Here is a 19,415-nt window from a genome sequence, read left to right as displayed (position 1 = left end):
CTTGTTGCATTTCGGACTATGGAATGGTGTTTAACGTAAAACCCTTCCTATACAAAGTTTTCAGACTATCTTTAAAGGCAACAAATGCACACTTGGTGTGCACTAGAGCAATAAATATTTCAGACATGCATACCATTGTAAAAGCATATGCCCTAACGGACGATTGTGATGCCCTAACGGACGATGATCACAAACAACACTGCAAGGTTGTGCTACGCGCTGCGATAGAATGTGAACACAGTATAAGGGTGTCTAGAGTGGATTAAGGTTGCAGCATGTGATGGATCCACAAAGAGAAGGAAGGTCACGGACGGAAAGGTGAGAACCTAGGAGGGCATGTGATGAGGAAAGTCCAACTTCAAAGGGAACCAACAAAAGGTACTGAAAATAGTACTTTTGGAAGCTTCTGATGGGTTGTAAGTTATGAGGACAGAGCATATCTACATGGTCGCCATAGATGGATGCAGTAATATACATATGTTATCGATATATAATACAGGAATTCAAACGCGTTCGCTTGTTCCAACCCCTCAAAGTTGAAAGATGCTGCAGGCCGAAGCTTCCCAGTTCCCTCCCCCCTTCTCCCCTCCCCCAGATAAAGATCCTAACGACCTTGTCAAGAGAAGAACTCGGAGGAGGAAGGCGCCATCTTATACAAAGGGGCACCCCGGCAGTACGAGTCTCCCTCCTGATGATGAGAGGTCACTCTCTGTGTGCGCTTTGTTCTGTCTGTATGTCCTCTTCTTCCATAGACGTCTCCCTATGCGAAGATCACATTATTCTTTTCAGAAACAAGAAGCGTCTCCCAGAAAGAGCGTGTTTCCCCCACCCATTCTTGCATCATCCTGCACACTGATTTTGCTTGCAGTCAAAGAGATCCTGCGTCTCCTTTGTCATCATACATCCTGTTCCTTGAAATTGAAGATATCGTCTGTCTCAGAGACATAGCAGAATGCGCTTTTGGCCTCCTTTGGGCCATGATCCAATCTAGAACGTTGCCTCCGTTGGCTCCAGATGCAGAAAGCATGTCCTCCTCCTCTTTTGAGCTTCAGCCGTCGTCTTCGGCCTTCAAGCGTATGGCTTACAGCTTCGATGGGGAGGGGAATTTCTCCTTGAAGACATGGGACCTCGGCACATGTGACAGACCTGAGGGTGAACGCTTTGCTTGGTATCATGTTGAGCTGCCTAGATCCTATACCACCTTGGCATCTGGGGCTCAGTACCTTATTGAGATCCTTTGCCCCCCATTGAAGCTCCAAGACATCCTTGCCCTTGCCAGTAATGGCCCCTTCTGTGGCTATGTGGATGGTGCTATCATCTTCCGAGTCAACTCTGCCGGACCGGCCGCAAGTGAGTACACCCATAAGCTTGCTGGAAGAGTGTCTGAGGACTCGGTAATCACAATCTCACTTGGTCGAATCCCTAGACTGGGGTTCTCCACATTAGTTAGAGGAAGCTTCTTGTCTGAGATACCTCGCTTAGAAGCCAAGCCTGGATCTGATCAAACTGGAGGCACAGGCATTGTAATTCAGGAGCATGTGCTTGAATTTTACCTAACAAGGAATCACTTGGAGGATGCTGAACACCGAATACCTACCTCGATCATGAGCCTTGTTGTACATGTTATTGACACCCATGTGGATCATCTTCAGGACATTCTGACCAAGCTTGAAATAGAGGTGGATGAAAGTGAACGAGAACTGGACACAGGTATATTAAGAAAGGGTTGTTTTCTGGCACATTGGCTTGTCGCTTAAAAGCCTTTTCATAATAGTGGAATTTACTGTATGCCTGACCTTCTTGAGTATTAATGTTTAGAATGACTGGCAGGTGGGTATGTGGTTAAGCAGCAGATGCTTGTTGATCGACAATTTCCAAAGATGCATCTAAAGTTGCAACGCCTTTTACAGGTAATGTTGCAATATCTGCTGTTGTAAAACTTGCTGGAGGTCTTTTATGAATCAGTAGCTTTTTATGGGGCATTTTGCTTTCTTCGCATAATCCTCCAGGGACAGCCTTGATTATCCCCAGGTCATTTCTCATGGAGAACAAGTTTTTCCACGATTCAAAGAAAAGTGTGCAAGCAAAGTTAGCTCTACAGAAGAAGGCATGGTAGCAATGCAGGCGTTAGTTGGTCGCCTTCAAAAGCTAAAAGAGAATGTTGGTTTTCTTGCCAATCGAATAACTGCACTTCAGGCTGGCCTTGATACTTGGCAATCTGAGCAAATTAACCGCAAGCTTTACTACTTGTCCTTTTTATCTATAATTTTTCTTCCACTGTCTATTATAACTTCAGGTACTTCTCAACAAACATCTCATGTATAGTTTTGGACTAGATTACTCTCATTGTTTGGAAGTTGAAACATCAGCCTTGGTACCATGTTTTATCCCTTTGGTTTTGTCCAAATGGTGTTGTAGTGGTTTGGCTTCTTTATGAACTTGGTAGAACTTGAACTCATGTGCTTAGTTGAGAGGCATGCTTGAAAGTACATGGGAAGAGTTTTACAGGCCGAGGAGTCTATCTGAGATGCCAACAGTCTATGCAAAGATTCATGCTTTTCTGATTGTGTACTAGAACAGGATTATGGATATCTAACCCTTGAAGGAAGCTCTGATGTAGAAACAAATCTAGGCAGACAACTCAAGAGACTTGAGCAAAACACTGGGCTCCTGTTTTGTAGCTGGGGGGACTGGATAGCAAGTGCATAGAAAAGATCAACCTTGGCATTGCTTATGGTAAACATGCTGTTCATTGCACCCAAAAGCTGGCAGATTCACAGGCTTGAAGATGTCTTTGACATGCTATCCACTACATGAGCCCTGAGGGTGGAAGATGGCATGCCAAGCTGATTAAATGCTTATAAAAGCCCAACCTTGCTGGCATTGCTTATGGTAAAGACACTGCTTACTGCATCTAAAAGTTGGCAGATGGCATGCCAAGACTGAACCTCTACAGCCTTTCTGCTAACTATGAGTGTGCTGCTTTGATACCAACGTGAGAAAATCTGTATGACCAATTGTGTGTTTTCCACTGAAACATAGTCTCTTAGCCTCTAAAAAAATCTGCTATGATGGGACACTGATGGTCACCCGCTTGACCCAAGGCAAGAAGCTTTCTGCTAATCAGAGTCATGATGGGATATTCTGTTATGAGCTTATTCATGAGTTTGTCATGTGAGGCAGCTCTACAAGGGGAGAGGGAGAGGAAAAGACAAAGAAAGGAGGAAAGAGAGAAGAGGGAGAGGGAGATGGATAGAAATCCCAAGAGCATTAGTTTGTTTTGACATTCCTTTTGGTTATTTGGGGGCAAAACTCAACTCTTGTTCTTCTTGTTATGCATTGACAATGGTACAGTGGAGATAATGAACATCACACTTGATCTGTAGAAATTTATTGCATGATTGGAAGACTAAATGGCAAAAGCATTTGCTTATGGTGGACTTTGCTCATAATAGTATGCATACTTCTACAACTGCTGCTTCATTTGAAACTATTCTTAGGAAGCCTTGATTATTACAAAAATGTCACCAAGGTTGATATATTTTGTGTTTTGGGCACTCCTCTTGTAACACACCCTTGGATCCAACTTGCACATGAAACACGACACAAGCCAAATCCACAAATATAAGGAACTAGACATCAAACTCACCTCCTAGCCATAGAGCCAAACGGGCTCACCCTTGAGCCTAAGAGTTAGTAGCACTCCGGGTGACAACCATATTTGAAGGGTTGGCATCCCATATCACCAGCCTACACTATTATGGTGAATGGATGTATCGGCCTATGGGGCCAAAAGTCCAATAGTGGTGAACACACAATGAATGTATACAATAGGGCCTTGAGTCCTATAAATAAGATTTGGTTGCTCTAACCTCAAACTGCCCTTAGTGCATTTGCACTAAGACACTTCATGATCATTGTGACTAATGCTACTAGCGCCCATCTGGATGTCCAAGGACATAACGCTTCTCCCCTTATGAATGATTGTTGTTATCCTCAAGAATGAAGTGGGAAAAATGACTCTTCAACGAATGTGCCGACTTCCAAGTAGCCTCCACCTTTGAACAGTTTTTCCACTTGACCAAATGCTCCGGATAAATAGTTTAATGAGATTATTTAGTCCTAAGGTCAAGAATCAATTTGGATTCAAGTGCAATATATCGAGCAGTGTCCCTCATTTGGAACAATTAGTTCACCTTAGCTAAGTCGTTTTTTCAAATGATTCATGATTGGAACATAGGGTGCACTTAGATATTTGGAGGTAAATCAAGCTTGTAGGATACATTACTTATCTTCTTGGTAATTTGGAAAGGACCGCAATACCTTGAAGATAACTTATTGTATTTTCTGGTAGCTATTGAATCAGAGTCATTTGGGACTTTAAGGTAAACCCACATGTCCTTCTGGAGCCCTTGAGGAGTATGATGTTGGTTAGCATAAAATGTGACACGATCTTGGGCCATTTTAATACTTTCCTTTGCAATTGTCAACATTTTTTTGCATATTGTGTAGAAAGTTGATCACACACAGACTATAGTTCTTACTCCCTTGAGCTCAATGACAATCAGTGTTTTTAGCTTATAATTGTACATAAACATATGAAAACTTGATTTGATTGGGAGTGTTACTATCCATACATATGCATAAAAGGACTGTAACTAGTAGCCCAATGCTTAGACTGCTATAAGAAAACTTGATTTGAGGAAGGTAACACTTCCAGTTAGATTGTCTATGAGAGGCATATACACGCAACATATCCTCCATAGTTTGATTTGTCATCTTGGTTTTTCCATTAGTCTCAAGATGCTCTGAGGATGACATGCACGGTCTAGTTTCCAATTTTTGAAAAACTGCTTGTTAGAAATGGCCAATGAACTTAGTATCTCAATCATTGCCTATGTTATTGGGCCAACTATAATGTTTGTAAAGATGTTGAACAACGAGACCAGCCAACTTTTTGCTTTTCATTTCGTCTTTGTGGAAGTGAATTGAGTAATTTTTGTCAATTGGTTAATCACACCCCAAATTGTGTCATGATCTTGACTTGTATGGGATAATCCTATTACAAAATCCATAGAAATGCTACTCCACTTTCTATTGGGAATTTGCAAAAGATGTAACATTTCCACTTGTTTGTGTCATTTAGCTTTATTAAGTCGACATTGGGCACTTATACACATAAGTCTCAAAGTCTTGATGTGTGGCCAATAAAAGTAGCAAGTAACTAAGGCTTAAGTTTGGGTGTACACCAGGGTGTCCTATGCTCAGTGCATCATGACACTTCTTTGAAGTTTTCTTGCAGATATCTTGATAATTAGGCATACACACGTTGCTTTGTTTAAAAAGTAATCTATTATAACTGAAATTCATTTTTCGGTATCAAAGCTTTCTAGGCCTCTTGAACTAATTGCCAAATCTTACCAAAGTGAAGATAATTTTGGCAACACCCTTTAAGAGAAAGATAGAAATTAGTTCAAACCTTGGAGAAGGACAAGGTATTAACTTGGAGAAACTGACTAAAGGTATTGACAACTATATTAGTTGTACCCTTTCAGTAACGAATGTTGAAGTTAAATTTCTGTATGAGCTCTATCTATCACATCTTATGGCTCCATAGACATCCAATTGATCACAAGGTACTTAACAAATGGTGGTTAGTCCAAATAATGAACCGTGTGTTGTACAAAGAAGGCCGCTAAATTTTAAGCACATGGATGACTGCTAATAGTTCTTTCTCTTGAGTGGTGTAATGTGTTTAGGCATTCGTGAGCTTCTGGCTCTCAAATGTGACTTGTTGGGCATCTCCAAAAAAAAGAACATCCATAGCATAACCACTTGCATTTGTACAGACCTCAAAAGGTTTATTTGGATTGATAATTTGTAATATTGGTGCAGTATAACAAGTTGTTTCAATGTTTGAAAAAATAATAATTAAGCTCACTAGTCCATATAATTGGTAGATTAACATGTTTTTTCTTGCTTCAAGTGTTCTTAAGCAAACGTGTTAAGGGCTCAACAATATGAGTATAGTCCTTAATGAACTTTCGAAAGAATCTAATAAAATCTAAAAAATATTTTACTTATGTAATGTTCCTTGGAACAGGGTAATTGAGCACTACTTAAATTGTTACGAGATCAATATGAATGCCATCAATCGAGATAATATATCCAAGGTATTAAACTATGCTTGTTGAGCTTAATGTTGAACTTTGATGGTTGAATCTTCCCCTCCTTGCTGATTTGATATGGCAATCTTGTTGGAAATTGAGTGGTATAGTAGATCAGAGTGGCAATGGGTTAGTTGAATTGAGAGGAGTGAGAAAATAGAATGAAAAATGAGCTTGGGTGAAATTGGCTATGGCTGCCTTGTAGGGTTTCTTGGGCCTAATTGGTTTTTTACTTATGGCAGCTTACACAGTGGACTATTTGAGCTTAAAATTGTCAGGAGAGAACCTATAGCATTATCTTCAAAAGCCCTAAGATCCTAGGGTCAATCACGTTGCATGTAGATGGCGGGAGCTATACAACTAGTAGACGGCGCATTTCGGACAGCGAGTTAAAAAATTCGCAATGCTGGGCTGTTAAGTGGTCAATGTCATGAAGTGATGTAACTGGAAGTTGCGCCTTGAGTCAAAGAACAACTCCCCAGTAGAAAGCTAGTTAAGATCTTGCTTGGATGGAAAGATATGGGAGCTCCAAGATAGGTAGGTACTACTGGCTATGGCAGTCAAGTGAGGTAGAGTGAAGATAGAGTGAGGAGATGAAGACTTTTACTGAAGTTGAGTTGGATTGAGGTTTTGGAGAGTTGGAAGAGTAGTGTGGAGCTAAACCGAGCTCACCATGGCCTTGATACCATGTTGAGAAACATGGATCCTTGAGCAAGGTTTAGCTATGGAGGACGGATGTTAATGACAAGAAGCATGATGACTGAGACTAGACACACTGACTGGTACTCTAGTGAATTAGGTTCCATGATAGATTGGCTTGGAGTGATAAACACAATTTTGAGTAGAGAGAGACAAGATTGAAAGTACAAAGTACAAAAACATTCTTATTTAAATGAATGCCAAGTACACTCTTTTATAGTTGTAGGATAGTACCACTTTTCTCCATTGTGCCTATGGGATAAATGCAACTTATCCTAACATCTCAAACTTGAGTAGTTGAGGATAGGGAAAGGGAAGGCTCATGTAAAGCCAAGGGTGGGCAACAATCACTTCTTAATAGAGTGGGTTGTGGAGCTCAAGTAATGGAAGGTGTTGAATAGTCACTGTCTCGCAAAGGGGCAGATTGTTGAGAGGACAGTATCCAACAATCATGGTCTCTCGGTGGAGTAGACTAAAGAACCGCGGGTTGTCAAGGTGGCATTCTTGCAACCCTAGTAGAAGTAGAAGCAACCTCCGTAGCACATTGTAATAGTCGCGAGGAGGTCATGGCGCCTGACAATCTTGTGTGAGTGCAGAACGGAAAGGAACGGAAACACAGAGATAAAGGAATATAGAGAGACTACAAGAAAAGAAGAAAGAAATCTGCATTGAACAAGAGAGAATGCCGATACAAACGGAAAAGTGGAAGGAGATTGATCAGCCCTTGCATGCAACCCACAGCGTTAGTGAGGGCAACAGATCAGGATGATGAGGACGACAACATCGAAGACGGAGGAAGATGATGGAGTCCGAGTGTGCACTCGCCAGGGAAGTAAGAAGATGAATGAATGAATGTGCCAACTAAGTGGGGAGGCTATAAATAGCCAAATAATCCCAAAACTAGCTGACCTAAAATCTGGGGCCAAAAATATGGCCGACTAGCATTTGCTAAAAAATGCTAGAAATGCTCAGAAAAAATCCTAGAAAGGGTGGACAATGTCTGACAGGTGTAGGAGACTGTTGTATGTGGTCCCAAAATCTCGATTGGTGGGAGAAAATGCACTAAAAGGCAATTAATTGAGTGCTCTAGAATGAGCTACCTCCTTTGTCAAAACAAGTGATAGACAGGTCAGAGCTCCTAAAGTCCTCATTTGACTTAGATTGAGGCTTACAGGCAAGAGATAACAAGGTATGACAAACATGACTAATAACAGATTTTCCTTTTGCTCGATAGGGCTTAGTGTGCATTGGATGTGTCTCATTTCTTTGAGCATAAAAATTTGAAAGCTGGTGTAGAATAAACTCTATGGCCTAGAAGGGAGAGGTGGCACAACGAGGGCCTGGGGGTAGATGCATATACTCTAGCGGTGTAGGAAGCAAATGTCCATGTTCGCAAGCATTGGTGGGGGTTTTGGTGATGTCGGAAGAGGAGCATCCAGTGGTGTGTCCATGTGCCTGTGGAGAAGTCATAGGACCGGAGTGTCAACCTTTGAAAGGGAGGGTGGGTGGGAGAGGAAGAGAAGGTAATCTTTGTCTCTTGGTGATGCAGTGGAAATGAAGGTGGAAATTGAATTTGCAACTTGTCTTTGCCTTCTCTGATGCAGAGGATCTTCGAGCTCATTGAGCGCCTTTGGCTTTGATACCATGTCAAAAAAAATGACAAAGAGACCAGAGAGATAGTAGGGTTTGTAGGGAGAAACATTGTGTGTACGGCAAATATTGAGAGAGAAGAGAAACTCAAAAACACAAGAAGAACACAGTGATGATGCAATGAATCATGTTATGAGATGAGAAGCTGATACAACGGAGCTGAAGCTCAGAAGATAACTGCACCGTCTTGTTAGAGATTGTCATCCCCTGAACATGCATTTTCCTTAGTTAGGCTGTGTACATGTGTATTTTTCCAGCCGGGCAGCCATTCGAGAGTGTTTTGGTGTGCGAGCAGGTTTACCATCTGTCAATGCCACGTCAGCAGGTGACTGTGCAGAGTGCCACATCAGTATCTGCGATGGCAGCCAGATATGCAGGATGCAGTGGGACTGCCACGTGGTAGTCTAGTTGGACAGTGCAGGTACAGTTGGACAGTATGCATCACAGTCGGCTGCTGCATTTAATGCAGCTGACCTGACGGATTTTTTGGCATTTCAGTAGGCTATAAATAGCTTGACACTAGCACACTCTTAGACACTTGCTGTTGCAGATTTCAGGACAGAGATTGGGCAGATTGTAGCAGACTTCGAGGTGTATAGTAGGGAGACATTGTTGAGGTTGAGATATGTAGACATACGCACTGCGCTCGTGTACATATCTACATTCCTTTGTATTCAGTATACTTCATGCATCAGATCTTGTTCTTTTGTCTCTTCCTCTCTCTCCTCTTTGTGTTCACCCTACTCTCTTAGTCTTGGTCCCACGCTTCCACTTCCGCATCGCTGCACTTTGACATGGTATCAAAGCAGTGAAGAGGGACTGATTTGAGTGACGAACCCATCGAAAAGGAGATTTTAGCGTGACACAAGGTTGCATTTCCAGTGTTCGAGGGCAAGTGGGAGGGTTGTTCATCAGAACAATGCTGAAGCAAGTGTGGGTGTGCGGGAAAGGAGCAAAGTTGGTGAAGTTGCTATTGTTTGTTGCTGTTCCAAGAGGAAGCTTGAGTTTTTGGCCTTCAAGTGCAGATTTTACCTTTTTATCGCTTCCGGCGGTCGATGAAGGCGTGAAGGAGCGGCGAAGAGCCCTAGCAAGCTGCATTCTATAGTCAAAGGGGGCTGCTTTGTGTTGTTTTGTGTAGGTATAGTAGGTGAAGATTTCTTCTGAGGCTGACCAACAATTCCAGGCGATCATGGATTGGAAGGCGCTTGTCTTACCGGCTCTCCATCAGATCAGAAGCTAGATGGTGAGAACTACTGCATTTGGCCAGCTATGATGCTTGCTCTGCTCGAGTCTTATGATTTGGCGGATCTCATTATGGAGGAAATCGAACAACCTTCATCGCGAGATGAGTCCAAACTATCTGCAGATGATAAGGCAGTGTTGGCACAGGCTCAGGCGCATTGAGACAAGCTTAAGGCCTGCATCCGCTCTTTTCTTTTTCTTTCTTGTACTACAGTTGTGATCGTCCACATCGAGCACGTGACGGTGGCTAGGGAGATATGGTTGGAGCTTGATCAATTGCACAAGCGAATGACCTTGATGAAGAGGGTTTCTTTGGAAGTTCAGATGGGGACCCTGTCCGTTAACAAGTATTCTTTGATGCAGGAGCACATCAACAAGTTGCGACAGGTTCAGATGGAGGTGCAAAATGCGGGGAAGACGATTACTTTCGAAGACATGGCGATTACACTACTGTCCGAGTTATCGCTACGATTCGGTGCCTTTTACTACGCTCTTATCGCTTCAAGGCGGTAGTAGACTCTTTGGTGGGAAGAGTTAGTTCCTACGGTCTTGGACCAAGAGGAACAGTTGAAGGGACATAATGCTTCCAAATTGGAGGCATTGATTGGTCAAGCCTCTCAGAAGAAGGGGAAGGACCAAAAGGAGGAGGAGGATGACAACAAACCAAAGAAGGACAAGCTGCCTTGACAAAGACAAGAAGAACAAGAGGAAGGACAAGTCTACGAAGGATTTTAGAGTTGCGGCTGCTGTCTCATTAGTTGATTTTCTTCATTTAGTGGTGGTTGAGACTCCTTCACCGTAGACTTCTGATGCTGCAATGACCATAGTTGCCTTTGTACGTGGTATGGAATAGTCCGTATGGTACGAATTCGTACGTTAAAATAGACCTGTTTGGGCCACCTGGCCTGCGCGTTCTCATTCCGTGTTTCCTGCGTCCCTACGTCTTGCGTTTCCTGCGTTTCGTGCACTGTTGTGCTTTTTGGGGGGTGGGAAGCCTTGGATACCTCACCCCACCTCCTTTTCCAAATTCCAACCATGTAAAAGGTGCTTCTCTTCGGATTCCTTCTAGCTTGTAGCCCTCTCTTTGGATTCCTTCTCACTTTGACTATTTGAACTTTAAACTTTGATCCTTCTCTCGTCTACAAATGGTGCTCCTCTCCTCCAAGGCTCCATGCTTCCACACCAATTCAGCGAACACTTACAAGTTACCATTCTCATCTTCCTCTCTTGGATCTTGATTCTTGAATGGACTTGTGATTTGTCATTCTCGAATCTCACCTTCCATCCCCACTTTCTCGCACCCTATTGAAGTATTTGCCATTCTCAAATCTCATCTCCCATCCCCTCTATCCCGCACCCTATCAAAGCATTTGCTATTCTTATCTCCCATTCTCTCTCTCTCACTCTTGCTCTTTCAACTTTACCCCAACCCTCGGGCCTCTTGAGTCTTCCTCCCTTTCAACTTTCAAAACTCGAGTTTCAAGAGTTGAGACTCAAGCATCTCTCTCTCTCTCTCTCTTCTCTCGGGCCTCTTTATTTGTCATCGGCACTATGACTCGTGAGAAGCACAAGGTCTTTAATTTGCATGCGATCCATGTGGAGAGGGACTCAAAGAAGTCCAACTCTCACCATTGGACATGTAAGTATTGCTGGAAGCGTTACACAAGTGGTGCAACTCGACTTCTCCAACATCTTTCCAAGACAGGGGGACAAGTTGCTCTATGCAAGGAGATCCCTTGAAACATTGCGGAGGAGATTCTCGCCAAGATGAGAGGGGGATCTACAAGAGGAGGAGGAAGTGGCTTATCGACACCAACTCCTATGTCTACTAACGAGCAAGCATCCAATGTGGGTGTATCTTCAACCGATACGGGAGAGGCCTCTACCATCGATGGTGGGGGCTCCACATCCACATGCGGCTTCGGTAAAAGACAAAGAGTGGAGGCTCATGCGGTGCCGGAGAGACAATTGTCTCTCTCTCAAGTTCGGTCATGTGCGTGGATTGGTTGCCTTTCTTAGAGAAAGGCAACAACTTGCGGACATTGAAATTGCATGCACGGTGATTGAGTGTAATCTTGCATTCAATGTCCTAAAGCAAGAGCAACGGAAGATGGTAAAAGCCATTGCCAATGTGGGTCCATTTCAAGGATGGACCGGTGTCACATACAACGCCATGAAGACGAGAAAGATTGATGAAGAGGAGAGGATTGATAGAGCCCTTGATTCTATTCCGGCCGCATGGATTAAATATGGTTGCTCCATTCTCACCGACAGATGGAGTGATCGTAAGAAATGGGGTATCATCAACATACTCGTCCCATGTCCACTCGGCACTTATTTTTTGCGGGCCGTAGATATGGGCAAGAGGGGGAGAAAAACGACGGGCGCATTGATCTACCGCTACATTCGACAAGCTATCATTGAGGTACACATTACAATTTGCGTTTTGAATTTGTTTCACTTTCTTTCATTATGATAATATCATGATTCATAATTGAAATTTGATTTATACATAACTTGTAATTTGTAAATTGTGGTTGTAAGTGGGCCCCTCAAATGTGGTGTAAGTTGTATCGACAATGTATCGAATTGTCGGCACATGGGCCGTTTGCTTGAGGCCGAGTTTCCTATGATTGTGTGGACTTTATGTGCAAGTCATTGTTTGGACTTCTCACGCAGGACATTGGGAAGCTCAAGTGGGTGAAGAGGGTGGTTCGCAAAGCTACATCAATTGTCACATTCTTCACGGTAAAGGTAAAGGTGCTTGCGATGTATCGTGAGCATAGCACATTGGAGTTGAAGAAGTCTTCTTCAACTCACTTTGCTTACATGTGGTTATTGCTGGAGCGCCTTTATGAGGTGTGGTCCGCCTTGTGCCAGATAGTGGTGTCCACTCTATGGAATGAATAGGATGAGCATGAGACAGAGGAGGCTAAAGCCATGCGACGCTTGTGCCTTAATGAGCAATTTTGGCAAAAAGTCTGTGCCGTTGTCATTGTCGTGACTTTCTTTTATAGGGTGTTACGTATGAGTGATTGTGAGGGGTTCACCATGGACCTTCTCATTCACTTCTTTAGAGCAGCATTGGCAGAGGTACGTACTTGTATAGTGATCACAGAGATAGCGTACACATGTTTTAGAGATAGCAAAGAGGAGATGGGCGTGGATACATAAGCCCATCCATGGTTTTGCCGCATTGGTACATCCGGCCTACAAGACACTGGCGATCATTTCTGATAGAGAGTTTTGTTTAGACCAGCTTGCTTATTTGACTCGTGTGGTCCCTGTTGATGACCACAATGCAATGCTAGAGGAGCTAGGATGCTATGTAGATCAGAGAGGGTATGTGGCTTTTGCTTCTCCCACTTGTTAGAGGAGAGAGTCACTTGTGAAGCTTTTATTTTGGTGGCAAAACTTTGGCTACGTATTGGAGACTCTTCAGCCGTTAGCCATGAGGGTCCTTGTGTAGGTTTGCTCTTCGGGTGCATGTGAGAGAAACTGGAGTGCCTATTCTCTTATTCACACAAAGATTTGCAATCGGCTTAGCACACGACAGTTAGAGCGGCTAGTCTATTGCCGCACTAACTAACGTATGATGAGAGCTATGATGAGCATGGATAGTTCGAAGCAGGTAAAGTTTAAACACTTAACCATAACATTTAAAATTTGTTGTTTTAACTTTTAAACTTTGAACTTTGAAGTTTAAACTTTATACTTTACAATTTAGACTTTAGCATTTACAGTGATCAATCTTACGTGCATCATTGCATTGTGTAGGTGAATTTGAGTATTGGTGTTGCCCATTTGCGACCTTCGTGTGGGTAGATTCTCATTGGAGACAACTCTTTAGTGTCTATAGTTGGATGAGGTGAGATGTAGTTGATTCCATATGGATGCGGTGGTACACATACTTCAGAGGTGCTGTATGTGCCAAGTTTGGGGAATCACTTGCTTTCGGTCCATAAGATTTGCTCAATGGTCTTTTGTTGAAGTTTGACAGTGAACGCCCATTGAAAAAATGGCCAAAATGTGAACACTAGCCCTTTTTGGGGCTGTTAGTATGAAACCCTAAATGAAATGTGTAAATTAAAGAAGTGGTTTCTCAACACTCCTCTCACTAGTAGTGTCCTACACCACCCTAAACGAGATTAAAGCATATGTGTTAGGTGTGAACCATCACTGTTCCATGAGCAAAAGTGGTTTTATGCATCTCATCATATCTTGGCATCGGATTGTAGGTTGATGCTTTGATACCAATGCGACAACCCCTAGGATCCAACTTGCCCACGAGACATGACACAAGCCTTATCTATGAATATAAGGCACTAGACATCAGACTCACCTCCCAGCCGTAGAGCCAAATGGGCTCACCCTCGAGCCTAGGAGCTAGCGATACTTTGGGTCACAACCACATCTCAAGGGTTGGTGTCCCATACCATCAGCCCACACTATCCTGGTGTATGGATGTATAATGTGTCGGGCTGTGGGCCAAAAGTCCAAGAGTGGTGATCATACAATGAATGTGCACAATAGGGCCTTGAGTCCTATAAATAGGACTTGGCTGCCCTAACTTTGAAGTCCCCTAATGCTACTAGTGTTGATCCGGAATACCACCTTTTGGAACAATGACCTACCCATAATGGCACACCATTAGTTGTGTACATGCATTACATCTTTGTGCTCTCCTTTTTATCTTGGCATTATTGAGTGACATTTTCCCCTTCAATGAGTTGTGCTTCTTGCCTATTGTTGAATGACCATGAGTGTGAGAGTGTTATTTTGATTTTTTATCCAATAGTGCACCTCAGTGAATTGCCACTAAGGTAAAATACAAAGCACAAAATCTGAGAACGTTGAGTACAATAAAAAGTGGGGAGGGTTAGCATCAAGAGAACAAAATCTCCATGGTTTTTTGCTCAATGGTGTCAAGCACAAGGCTAATGTGATAAAACACATGGGAGGAATGTAACCCAAATTATATGAGGAGCCCCTAGGTGGAATTTGGAAGAAGGTGCCAGTCTTCTTGATCATGAATCTTTGACCAAGTGTGTGGGAGAAGTTGTGAAGACAAGTGGGCTAACAAAGTGCACAAAAATATTCTCCAGGAAGAAAAGAAGCAAACACGATATATGAACTCCTTGATAACAAATGAATGCTCAGATAAATGGAATGACAATCAATGAATAGATACAGGAACCTCACTTGTGTGAGGTATGAGATTCAAGGACAAGGAGTAATAGGACTGGTGTTAATTGGTGAAAAGCTGAACAAGGGTGAAGGCTCGATGTAGAAGTGGAACATAGGATTGCCTCAAAGAGGCGGTCTAAGCCATGTGGAGCAGAATGTAGAGTCAAAGATGGACCAACACAGTAGAGTGTCCACTGTCTCGTCATTTGTATGGATGCTAGAGGTGAGTAGCCAGACAGCAGTCAATGCCAGACTATGAGGATAGATGCAGAGGATGCAGAGTTTTGGCTTGTGGGCAGCAGTTCAAGCAGTACAAACTGCTATTGGTGTCGCAGAGGCTGCATGTTGCACAACAGGATCTTGTGACTTTGGCAGGACAGCCATGTCGCAGGGATTCTCCAGGTAATGCAGGGCAGCAGCAGTCCATGGCAGAGACATGCTGCGTTTCAAGTCTGCAGGCTGAGAAGATGAGGCAGCAACAGTCACAATGACATGGCACTAGCAGTGGTGGGCAGCAGGAAGGCTCTGTGTGAGGCCTAAGCTAGATGATGATGAGACAATTGTGAATGGAGTCATGGACAGCAGAGGGCTGTCATTGGGGCAGAGATGGTGTAAATAATGTTGGTACTAATGTTTGATGATGTAGGAATCCCTAGGTGGAACTTGGAAGAAGGTGCGAGTCTTCTTGCTTATGCAACTATAGATTCCTTGCAATCTCTCCCATCTACCTTTGAGAGTATGAAGAATCTTTGACAAAGTGTGGAAAAAGTTCTGAAGACGAATGGGCTAACAAAGTGCACAAAAATCTTTGCCAGGAAAAAAATAGTGCAAGAAATATATGAACTCCTCAAATAACAAATGAATGCTCAGATAAATGGAATGACAATGAACAGATAGATACAGGAACCTCTACACAAGTGAGATATGATATTCAAGCACAAGGAGCAGTAGGGCTGGTGTCAACTGCTGAAAAGCCAAAACAAGGGTGAAGACATGATGCAGAAGGTGGAACATAGGGTTGAGGGACACTCGAAGAGGTGGTCTAACCCATGCGGAGCTGAACCTAGAGTCAAAGATGTCTTGACCAACATGGTAGAGTGTCTTGTCACTTGTATGGATGCTAGATGCGAGTACCCAGACAGCAGTTGATGTCAAACTATGAGAATAGAAGCAGAGGATGGACAAGAGCCTTTGTCAAGAACCTTCATCTTGGCGCCTCCATAGGTCTCCAACTTGCACACATGACATGGCACGTGCAGAAGACATACATGCATAGAAAGAAATAGAAAGGGATGTACATTAGATACTTCCCAGCTGTAGGTCCAAATGGGTTTATACCCAAGCCTACGATTCAACATCATGTTGGGGTAAAGGCTGCATCCCAAGGGCTGACGTCTCATAGTCTGGAGTCCAAGGTGTGGTGATCACATGAGATGTTGCACAAATGAGCCCCTAAGTCTGTTTTGTAGGGATCTTTTATTGCTGTACCTTTAGGGTACATTTGCACTATAAGACCCCTTAACCGGCCTTGTCTCAGGGCACATTCACACCTCACCTAGTGACCAAATGGCCAGTGGTGTGCAAGAATGTTCCTCCCTTATGAATTGCTATTCTCAAGAATATGCTCAAGGCTGAAGTTAACGGAAGTTATTGTTAACTAAACAAACCGATTCCTATGTTGAAACCAGCCTTCTTTTTCAAACCCTAATATTAGTGGCTCAACAGTGTTTAGCAGTCAGTCTGTCGCATGAGTCTTTCGTGTTACTCAAAAGGCCTGTGACTTCCATTCTTACATAAATGATAAAATGCACATATTACATCATAAGGATTATTTTACTTCAGGTCTGCCTAATGGTGCAAACTGCAAATTAAATTGTGAACTAATGTAGTTTGTTCATATCATGATGTAACCTTTGTTGCATGAATGTGAGAGAGAGAGAGAGAGAGAGAGAGAGAGAGAGAGAGAGAGAGAGAGAGAGAGAGAGAGAGAGAGAGAATTATTTTTTACGAAAAAAAGAGAGAATTATTACGAAAAAAAGAGAGAGAATTACGAGAGAGAGAGAGAGAGAGAGAGAGAGAGAGAGAGAGAGAGAGAGAGAGTGTGTGTGTGTGTGTGTGTGTGAGTGAGTGAGTGTGTGTGTGTGTGTGTGTGTACAGCTTGGGGGGACTCGGTGGTGTGGTTTTAGTGATGTGTTAAAGATAGCTCAAAGGTTGTGGGTTCAAACCTGCCAATCTTTTGGTCCTCCACAAGAGAGAGAGAGAGAGGTATATCCGCATGGTCATTTAGTAGTGTTACAAAAGGGAAAATTGAATGTGGGTCAGTGGATTAATAAAAAACAAGTGGTGTACCACTAGAGTAGCCACTTGATCATGAAAAAAAAGAGGTATTTTAGTGTAACTAAGTGAGAGGGAGGCCTAGGTAAGATGATTTTTTCACTGTAACTAAAATTAAAAAGAAGCTTGCATACTTTTGATGGCAAAATAGAAAGTATAATTGGTGATTGCACATATCTAAACTTTTGCTCCTCTGGTGTATGAATAGCCTTTGGCATGAACGTTGGAGGGGTTCCATGGACAGAACAACGAACTCCATCCCTGCAGCATGGGTTTCGAAATGTCCTCCTTTTATGTGCAGCTATTCTGTTGGTCTTACTGGCCTGCTTTTCTGCTGGCCCTATATTCAAGCATTTGAGGATGTTTTGGGATGGGCAAAGGATGAAACAGAGGCGGCCAAGCAGATCATTTAGCTTGAGAGGAACTCATCAAAGCACAATGGCTTATAATGGGTATCTGCGACTGTGATGAATCACATGAAGTACTTCTGATGTACACGTCACACAGTGCATATAAGGCGCTGCTTACAGTCAAGTTCATGTATCTTCCTGAGGAAAGTATCAATGATTGGATTTCCTAAGCTGAGAATTGGCATTGCTGCTCATGACAATGGAATTCTAGTGTAGACTGGCAGGGGTGTTTTCAAGTTGGATTCTAGAGATAGATGTGAACTTACCAGACTGGTGGTTTCTTCATCTTCAGTGTTGAAATTAAAACCAAAGATGCTGAACTTTCTGAACTGATTCAGCCCAACCATTATTTTTTTGGACCCTTATTTTTGTGGAAGTCTTCATATTGCTATTCATGGACTTGTGGATGTAAATGCCAGTATCAGAGCATAAGTTCTGTGCAAGAGTATCCAGTGTACATGCTGGCAAACACAGTTTCAGGAAAACAGTCGTCGATGTCATTGATGGCTATACAGAATACACTATGAGATATGCGCTGCTTCATTTTGTGGCAGGTTGTTTTCACTAGGTATCTCTTCACGATAACTTTTAAAGAAACAAAGGGTACAATGATTATCTTAACAAGATAGATGTTTGTGCATTTCATAAACTGAAAGTACAGGGTGACTCATCTCTCTCTCTCAGCACTTATAAAGGCAATTTCACCACCTAATCACTTCATGTTAACCTTGCACACATCTGATCCATTTTAATACCATACTCACCAGTGTGGGCCGTCTTGCTCCCTTGAGTTGATTCGAAAGCAGGTGATTTGAGAGGCCTTTTTACTGTCTTCAATGCTCTCATAGATCAATGTAAGATAAATGCAGGTCCCACTGAGTGCAAATCTCGAGGGATTTATGTGCGCCACCACTCTTCCATGTACAATATTGCCAGTCCAGCACAGTATCTTAAAGAGGGAAAAACAGATTTTTGCTGCCAATCCTTCCTTATTTTTGAGTCATTTTCTCAAATTGAGAAAACGAGTATTCCTTTTTCCAGTTGATGATTAAATGCAATGGGATGATGTGACACTTGGGTAAAGGGAATCGGGATGATGGGACACTCTGGTTTTTGTGTGCCTTTTGGGTGGATGGCTGGCAGCTGCCCAATGGGTTGTGCATAGTCAGTTTTTAAAAAAAAAGCAAGTGTGGGTTATTCTATACAACCCATACATTGTTTATGGGTCGTGGCTCTTGTTGAATCTTTCTGGGCCATCTCTGTGGCGATGTGCCTCTGACAGTGCTCGCGACATCCGACTTTCCAATACATACTCGGCCGCCCTTGGGAACATGTTGTAGCTGGTTAGTAGTTTCTCGATTGAGACGTGATGATATTAGAACAGGGCGATCGTGTGACATGGATTTGTGCCCCAAATCTTGCATCGCCCGATCCAAGTTCTATTAGCCGTTGGCAACAATTTCGTGTTGGGTCTTTGATTTCTTTGAGAATTGAATGCTTATGCAGAAAATTTAAAGTCTCTGTATGCTTTATTAATTTTCTTTGATGGTAGTAACATACCAACCATTTGGGGCTTGATTTTGATTAGGTTTATCTACCTAATACTAATATTCTTGGATAGCGGCAACATACTAGGCTTGACGTTGAGAGGACATTTTGTCTTTACATGTAGCAGTAGTATGTTTGTGGTATGCAATTACTAGTATATCTGCTTGATACAATCAAA

At 42.7% G+C, this 19,415-nt stretch overlaps 1 protein-coding gene across 3 annotated transcripts; it reads left to right on the top strand.

Annotated features, from left to right (window-relative positions):
- Positions 1-450: 450 nt before the first annotated feature.
- Positions 451-19,086, top strand: LOC148034571 (uncharacterized). 3 transcript variants are annotated; one of them, XR_015691096.1, is made up of 5 exons: positions 451-1,725; positions 1,831-1,910; positions 2,032-2,296; positions 6,104-6,173; positions 17,488-17,605. XR_015691096.1 is itself a non-coding variant. In XM_087679520.1 (4 exons), exons 1-4 carry the CDS (start codon positions 978-980, stop codon positions 17,745-17,747), a joined length of 1,353 nt encoding a protein of 450 aa, XP_087535646.1. In that variant the 5' UTR covers positions 460-977; the 3' UTR covers positions 17,748-19,086. The 3 variants fall into 3 exon arrangements, 2 of the variants coding, with proteins under 2 accessions (XP_087535646.1, XP_087535647.1); XM_087679520.1 differs by lacking the exon at positions 6,104-6,173 and having other exon boundaries at positions 460-1,725; positions 17,488-19,086; XM_087679521.1 differs by lacking the exon at positions 6,104-6,173 and having other exon boundaries at positions 466-1,710; positions 17,488-19,084.
- Positions 19,087-19,415: the final 329 nt, after the last annotated feature.

Source organism: Lygodium microphyllum, chromosome 6 (genome assembly GCF_053477565.2).
Source record: "Lygodium microphyllum isolate KBCC chromosome 6, Lygodium_microphyllum_v1.1.10, whole genome shotgun sequence".
NCBI classification, from domain to species: Eukaryota; Viridiplantae; Streptophyta; class Polypodiopsida; order Schizaeales; family Lygodiaceae; genus Lygodium; species Lygodium microphyllum.
Note: the sequence above shows the minus strand (reverse complement) of the source record. Positions and strands in the feature narration are given on the sequence as shown.

Coding starts and splice junctions, on each gene's coding strand:
- LOC148034571 (XM_087679520.1), top strand. CDS start 978: ATGATCCAATCTAGAACGTTGCCTCCGTTGGCTCCAGATGCAGAAAGC. Junction 1,726..1,830: donor CACAGGTATATTAAGAAAGG/GTTGTTTTCTGG, acceptor AATGACTGGCAG/GTGGGTATGTGGTTAAGCAG. Junction 2,297..17,487: donor ACTGTCTATTATAACTTCAG/GTACTTCTCAAC, acceptor GTGTATGAATAG/CCTTTGGCATGAACGTTGGA.